Here is a 7,397-nt window from a genome sequence, read left to right on the forward strand (position 1 = left end):
TTGGTCTAACGATCCGATTGACGTAGTGAGACAAAGAAAATATCAGGTCTAAGTGAAGGCCCTCTTGTCCAAAACCTCATTTAAGAGAGAAAGAAATTTGCGTGATTTCAAATCCAGGCTCGTCTAGGATTTCGTCATTAAAAAAAAAGATCTGGTTACTGTTTTAACATTAAGCATGTCAAACCAGGTCAACTAAATTTGGTTCTGGGCTGGGGACAAGTCACATGTTATTCCATGCTATTTTCTTGAGGAACTGCAGATTGCTTATTACTGTTAATTTTACAAAATTTGGTCTTGGGTCCTATTAATTAAGGCTATCCAATTATGTAGATCAATGCCATACATAATATTTCAACAAAATCAAGTTCAGTTTGGGTCATCCAAAATAACCATGTTTGATGTCTGACAAGAAATGTGTTCAAAGCCTAGGTTGAATCCAGATATGTTTTTGGCAGTAGTAAAACTTTACAAAGTTTTTCAAACCCAATCCCAACCTGGACCTGGTTTTTTGCATCTACTCTTCTTGTCTGGAATCAAGATTGAAAGTGATTTGTGATTGATGTTTTACCGAATTATCCTCATATATCATCCATCATTCAGTTCCTAAATTGCAAAATCTATTATATAATCAACCTAGAAGTGATCCACTTATCGATCTAGAAAATGTCAAAAACCCATGTCCTAAATTTGCAAAACAAAGTAGAAAAATCATGCAAATTCTAGTGTTATATGGTTCTTGCCTTTACAAACGATTCATGGATTGTTAGCTAATGAACACCTTTACAAAGGAGCATAGAAAATCACCAACAAAAAGTAAAAGAACAAAAACTGATTAATCGAAACAAAGATGTCAAACACTCAATTCATGGACTGCCAAATAGCACATTTCTATTAGCCCAGGAATGTGTGTAACGATCTGGTGATACACGCTACATAAACATTATTTCAACAGCTAATTCAAGAAACCCAAACCCTAAAAGAAGTGTGACAAATATCTAAACATCAACGCAAATTCAAGAATTGCCGATATGTTTTCCATAGTTAGAAGAATTTGAAGTTAATTGAAGTCGATAAACACATATTTGGGATCATCAGATTGATGATTGGGGAGTTGTCAAGCAAAATACGATCGTTTTAGTCCGATCGCGAAATCAGGATATTGGTATTCCCATTTCCAAGCTCGCTCTTTCCAAACCGAAGAATTCGATGAAATTATGTAATGGTGCACTCCAATTTCCTTTTTATTTTCTTCTTTTTGTTCCGAACAAGCTGAAAGCCCAGAATTTGAGATGAAATGTCATTCTGACATTAAGAACGAATTGATAATATGAAGCATGAATTGGAGTGGCGAAGCATATGGTATATCATCCCTCATCACGAACAATGAAGCTAACGATTTCCCATTTCGAATAGCAAATACACGGATCAAACCAAAGAACGAGAGAGGTAATTCTCCTACCGACCTGGAACAAGCGGCCGTCGGTTCCCGGCAAGCGGGTCCTCGAAGGCGTGGCAGAAACCTCGGCGCTAGCCGGCCTCCCCACGAATACATGATACATCCTCTCCGTGAGCCGCCCGCGCACACTCCTCAAGAACACTTCCGTCTCCATCCCCATCACCACAGGTCTCCCGAATCGATTCTCTCTCCCCCCGTTCTCCCCTGGGCTTGCTCTTCTTGTTGGTCGGTTCCTCCAACCCAACAACCTGAGATCGATTCTTTTCCAGCGGCGCAGGGCGGCAAAAGACACGTGGCGGTCGCTGGATGCGGATCATCTCCAACTACACATACTCGAAGTGGCAATTCCCGTGCCATGGTGGCCTCTGATTTGGGCCCCACACCTAATCACCAGAGGAGATATCAGCACTTTGTTCCACCAATGCTGGCCCCACCGCGAGCCACGGCAATTGGCATCATCGATGTTATATATATATATATATATATATATATATATATATATATATATATATATATATATATAAACAAGGAGTTCATTTAGAGCATCCATTATATTTATGTGAAGTTTTATTTGCTCATTAACATAACTTAGTCACTTCACATACAAATAAATAAATAACATGCGGAAAATTGGCACCACCAACTGGTATTCAGGGAAGTTTCTCTATATTATGCACCAAACTCCTTTACATCGCTATAGCATCCATAATATGCTTGCATCGCATCCAACCAGAGAACAGAGGAATCCTTGTGTGAGATACCAGTGACTATATTATATACAAACACTACACATATGTGACCCACAGGCACAGCTTTGGGTTACGGGCATCGAGTATATTCCCCCTCCTGCACAAAGATTACATGGCCAGGCATGATGTCCCCATGGATATCTTAAACTATCTTCAGCACCATAATCCCCTGTTTTAACTGATGAGGAGAAGGTATTGCATGAGCCAGAACAAGTTCTCTTTTTCTGTGTGTGTGTGTGTGTGTGTGTGTTCCAAATACCAGTCTTCAGGGAGCCTTATCCACCCACCACTGAACATAAATAATAAAGTAAAAGAAAGCTAAAGTTGCGCTCGTCTCTTTCCCCCCGTCCCTCGCTTTCATTCTTGGTCACTTTGTCTTGCCATTCGATGCTCATGAGGAAATCCTTCACCTATCAACTTTTTCTTCCTGACATGGAACCCAAATGTTCAAAGCTTCAAGTGATCACCACATGTCTACTGTGGTCACCTCTCCGGGTGTATCTTTACAGTGACAAGAGGGAGGGTGGAATGCATATTCTAGTCATCAGGCAACCTAAAGCACGGCAGATTATACAACACTGCCGACGTTGGAGTCATTGAACAGGGAAGAAAAGCGGGGAGGAATCTCTTTGGATTTTCCCATCACATACTCTCACTTTGGTCATCTTCTCCTCACACCAGTGCAATTGCTCGTGGCTGATCTCATGCATCCTTAAAGTTCTGGACACAATCTTCATGTCTATTAAGCCCATCAGTATCTCCATCTCTTCCTCTCCCTTTAGCCTCTTCTTTTTCAAACATCTCCTTGACTTCAACAGATCCTTAAGCCTCATCTTCTTCTGAAAGCATTGTGTCAGCATTTCAAACAAAGAGATTAGTTAGCTATATATATATATATATATATATATATATATATATATATATATGACGAGAAAGTGAAAAAGCAGACGTTAGATGGGTCACTGCATGAGTGAGTGGGTACTACTCACCTTTTTATTAGCTCTTTTGAGCAGACGACGGAGATTTGGGTCCACCGAGCTGGATTTTCTCTTGATGAATGCTTTAAGAATTTGGCAAGGATTCTCTTTGTCTGCCTTGAGGAAGTTCATAAAGGTTCGAATGGCATCCTCCAGAATCGCCGAGAACTCGGTAGATGAGATCATTTCTTCTTTGCCTTCATCTGCTTTTGAATCTTTTAACATCGCATTAATATTGCAGAGGAACAAATTAGCACTCGGGGAGATGTAAAGTGAACACACGAGAGAAGGCAGGAGGCACCTCGGAACTCAGGAACTAGGAGCAATTTTGGAGAAGAAATCCTCGTCCGAGCAAAGACTTGGGGCCTCCGGCCACGCTCGTAAGGCTCGTTTTCTATGAACCGCTGCAACAGGACCTGAAACTGTTGGAACTGCTGCGCCATCCATGCGGTGCAAGAAGCGCGTTCACTGTTTGATCCCTTGGCGCTCCATTGCCGGAAATGGTTGTAGTTCCAGTTAAGTGCTTCCCATGCGAGGCAGATCTGAGCCACGTAGGCACTCTCCAGTTCTTGATATGGATCCCTATTCCCCTTCTTCTTCTTCTGTGTCGTAAATTTGTGAACAATCCTTCGAGAGACTGATTTCGGTTGGTACTTAATTGACCTAAATGATTCTGAAAATTAAGGAATATGCAGTCTTAGCCAATCCATGGAGGAACAAAGCTACTTAGCAAGTACGTAAAGATTACATGAGGAATGAATGACCTGTTTCTGTGAGTTTTTGTGCACTGATCCTGTCGAAAAACGTCATGTCCTCATCGTATTTTCGGAACCAGGTGTATGTTTCCCAGTTGGAAGAGCTCCTGCGTGATGAAGAGGAGAAGGGGCATTCTGTCTCCGAATCCCTGATGTTTGTGGAGCTTCTCCACTCCATCGAGCTCTTCGATGTCGACTCACTTGTGAGAGAACCGCCAGATGTGTGTTCTTCCAGCTGAAACTTTTTGCTCCCAGGATGTGTTTGCGCGACGATGAGGAGTTTCTGTTTCTTTGACGACTCCTCATTCTGCTCCTCCTCCTCTTCCTTTTCATTATTGTGAAAGGCATCTCCAACACAATCTTCATCTGTAAACAGCATGAGCATTATCAAGTAGTGAGACGAGCTAGAATTGAAGGAAGAGTTGCATTTCCTGATGTACCTTCGACAGACCCACATATGATTGGAGTTGGAGAACTTGATGTTCTTATGACATCGCTCACCGGAGAATCATCATTCTCAAGTCCAGGATTCGATTGATCTTCTAAAGGGGAACTGTGCGGCAATTCTGTGACGAGGCTTTCGTCAACTTTCGAAAGGTGTTCCTGATCTGTAGAATCCTGTTCTTCTTCGCCAAGAAGGGTATCGTTGAAGATGCTTTCGTTGTAGAAAAAGAACAATCCTTTTTCCCTGCCGAAGATGCTGGCAGGTAACTCCTCACCATCGGAGTAGCACACATCGGTTGTGGGCTTGATCTCAGCTTCAGTGACGAGCTGAGAACTCCTGCAACAGAAGGTCAGTAGCAAGAGAGTAGAGAGAGAGAGAGAGAGAGAGAGAGAGAGAGAGAGAGAGAGAGAGACGTAGGTACCTTTGGTCTCCGGAAGTGGCTGCTCCTTTAAGAAGAAACGTGAACAGCTTGGTGAGGAGGAAGGAAATGAGGTGGACGAGGAGGAGGAGGAAGCCGAGGAAGGTGCAGACATGGAGGAGACACATCAGGGATTCCCCTTTGGGGGTTCGGCCATGGCAAGAGTGAGAAACGGGTTCCCCGGGAGCTTCCAGGGCAATCACTCGGAGAAAGGCTGGGGGATGACTGCAGTCATTCATTTATGAGGAGGGCGTGGAATTTGCTTTGCTTTGCTGCGATCACTTGCTGAGAAGACCACAGTGACGAACTGCTTTATTTAAGGGAAGTTGGATGATACGAACCAAACTATAAGCTTGACATGGCCTCTACCTCTTGGGTGCTGCATTACGTAACCCAATCCGATGGACTCGACCATTACAAGTTACTCCTTCGCGGCCCAAGCATGCTGCAAGTTGATTCGTCTCTAAAATAAAGCAGGCAGGCATCACCGGAGACTCGTGACACAAAGCTTTTTGGAACTCCGACTAATTCACGCAATATAAGTTAGCTTTATGGCATTTTCTGCATTGCTTTTTGCCAACTTTTGATCCACGTATATCTCATCTATCTGCTGCAGAAAAGCCTCAGAAACAGAGTTCAAAGGACTCGAGAATCTGCAAGCGACAGCAACACTGGTGTCCAACCCACATGCCAAGACGCAGGGGAAGGTGTGGCGCCACATCGGAGTGACGTGGAGGCAGGGGAATGGGTTGCACGTGTCACTGGGATCCTCCATGATCTCAGGAAAACTGGAGGCAGAGGAATCAGGCCATAAATAACGGTCCCACAACCTGACACTCTATTTTATGGCTGCATTGGTATCGACAAATGCGAGATCTAATAAGAACGCAAGTGCTTTTTCTGTTCTGTTTCTTGTTTCTTTTTGTGCTTACCACTTGGGTAAAGGAATAAGCCGCTTGTTGTGCTTCGTACTGTGCTTGTGAGAGTGACAGGATTCGCGGTCTTTACTCTTTCGCCTCCATCTACCCTCAGGATTCATTCTTCCCAGATCGACATCTGAAGGATCGGAGTGCGATACATATAATGGAGGTAGAACAGATGAACTAAACGAGATGATAGATTGGGTGGGCACGTTGTGAGCGCTTATTGATGCTTGGAAATCTTCTTGGGATACATCATGTCCACCATCTATCTCTGCGGATAGATCCGTCGGTGGTGATGAACAAACGAAGCAACCAACGGCTCAACGATGACATCCTATTCCCGCGTAAGCATCCGTAAACGATGACTTCCGCCGTACGGCGCCGACAGTCTCGCCCTGGGATGAAGGCGAAACCAGACTCCGGTGGAGGTCGCATGGAAGCCCACAGCGCATGGAGGGATTTCCTGTGTTCGAGAAGCACTAGTCATTTTACCGGGATACAATCCATCATACCAAAAAGTTTGCTGTTCCTCTTCGAGAAACCTACGGCTCCTCACCTTCGAATGCCTGCTTTTAATACTCCACCCCTCCCCATCCGTTCTCAAGCCATCCTCTTCCTCCACCCACAAACTCTGTTTGGCCATTCTAAAGCAGTAGCATTACAGAAAGACAGAGGAGAGGGTCTGTTATTGATACCGATATTTACATAGAGACGCCGAGACAGATAAGGATGAGCTGTAATGGGTGCCGGGTGCTGAGGAAGGGATGCAGCGATGGATGCACCATCCGCCCTTGCCTGCAGTGGATCAAGAGCCCCGAGGCCCAGGCCAATGCCACGCTCTTCCTCGCCAAGTTTTATGGACGCGCCGGCCTCCTCAACCTCATGGACGCCGGCCCGCAACACCTCCTCCCCGGTATATACATACATCTATATCCATGCACGTCTGCCACTCCTTTGTTTTCAGTACGAGGACAAGGATTGCTAATGTCGTCACCGTTGTTTCGGTTCAGCCATTTTCCGGTCTCTGCTGTATGAGGCATGCGGCCGGATCATAAACCCGATCTATGGTGCCGCCGGCTTGCTCTGTTCCGGCACCTGGTAGCTTTGCCAAGCGGCTGTCGATGCTGTTCTCAAGGGAGCACCCATCGCCCAAGCCGCCTCTTCTTCTGCCTCTGCCTCCGCCGCCCCTCCCGGTCTCAGGACAGACGACATCCGGCACGTGGCCAAGAATCCGCACGACCTCCACAAGGCCGCCGCAGACTTCCGGGATCGGTTCAAGCGCCCAGTCTTCGCCACCAAATCCCCCGGCCTACCGAGACCCGAACTGATGGAGTCGCGCCGCGCGTCGAGCAACGAATGTGATGAGATCCCGGATGATGGGAGGACGTTATCGCCCGAGTCGACGACACTGGAGGCCACGGCATTGAGCGACGGCGAGCTGGATGGTAAGGCCGAGAGCAGAGAGGTGGATGCTGGCGTTGGGCTTGACTTGACCCTCGGGCTTGTGCTGGCCGTCGGGGCCAGCCAACCGGCGGTTCAACCTAACATGCGCCCTGCCGAGCTGCGTCTCAGTCTCTTCCGGCGTGACAAGAAAGTCGATACTCTTTATATGGCCTGGAGTTAACAGCAGCTACAGCAATTCTGGATGGATTACTTCTTCTCCTTGATAATATT

The 7,397-nt window shown here is 45.9% G+C and overlaps 1 protein-coding gene across 2 annotated transcripts; it reads right to left on the reverse strand.

Annotated features, from left to right (window-relative positions):
• Positions 1-2,077: 2,077 nt before the first annotated feature.
• On the reverse strand, positions 2,078-5,315 carry LOC103976812 (uncharacterized). 2 transcript variants are annotated; one of them, XM_018821919.2, is made up of 7 exons: positions 5,170-5,315; positions 4,804-5,085; positions 4,378-4,718; positions 3,947-4,303; positions 3,484-3,855; positions 3,195-3,397; positions 2,078-3,044 (listed from the first exon to the last, which is right to left on the reverse strand). In XM_018821919.2, exons 2-7 carry the CDS (start codon positions 5,037-5,039, stop codon positions 2,799-2,801), a joined length of 1,755 nt encoding a protein of 584 aa, XP_018677464.2. In that variant the 5' UTR covers positions 5,040-5,085; positions 5,170-5,315; the 3' UTR covers positions 2,078-2,798. The 2 variants fall into 2 exon arrangements, with proteins under 2 accessions (XP_018677464.2, XP_018677468.2); XM_018821923.2 differs by having other exon boundaries at positions 3,195-3,385; positions 4,804-5,273.
• Between the last annotated feature and the right edge of the window lie 2,082 nt (positions 5,316-7,397).

The sequence above is a fragment of the Musa acuminata genome, chromosome BXJ1-2 (genome assembly GCF_036884655.1).
Source record: "Musa acuminata AAA Group cultivar baxijiao chromosome BXJ1-2, Cavendish_Baxijiao_AAA, whole genome shotgun sequence".
Classification (NCBI taxonomy): domain Eukaryota; kingdom Viridiplantae; phylum Streptophyta; class Magnoliopsida; order Zingiberales; family Musaceae; genus Musa; species Musa acuminata.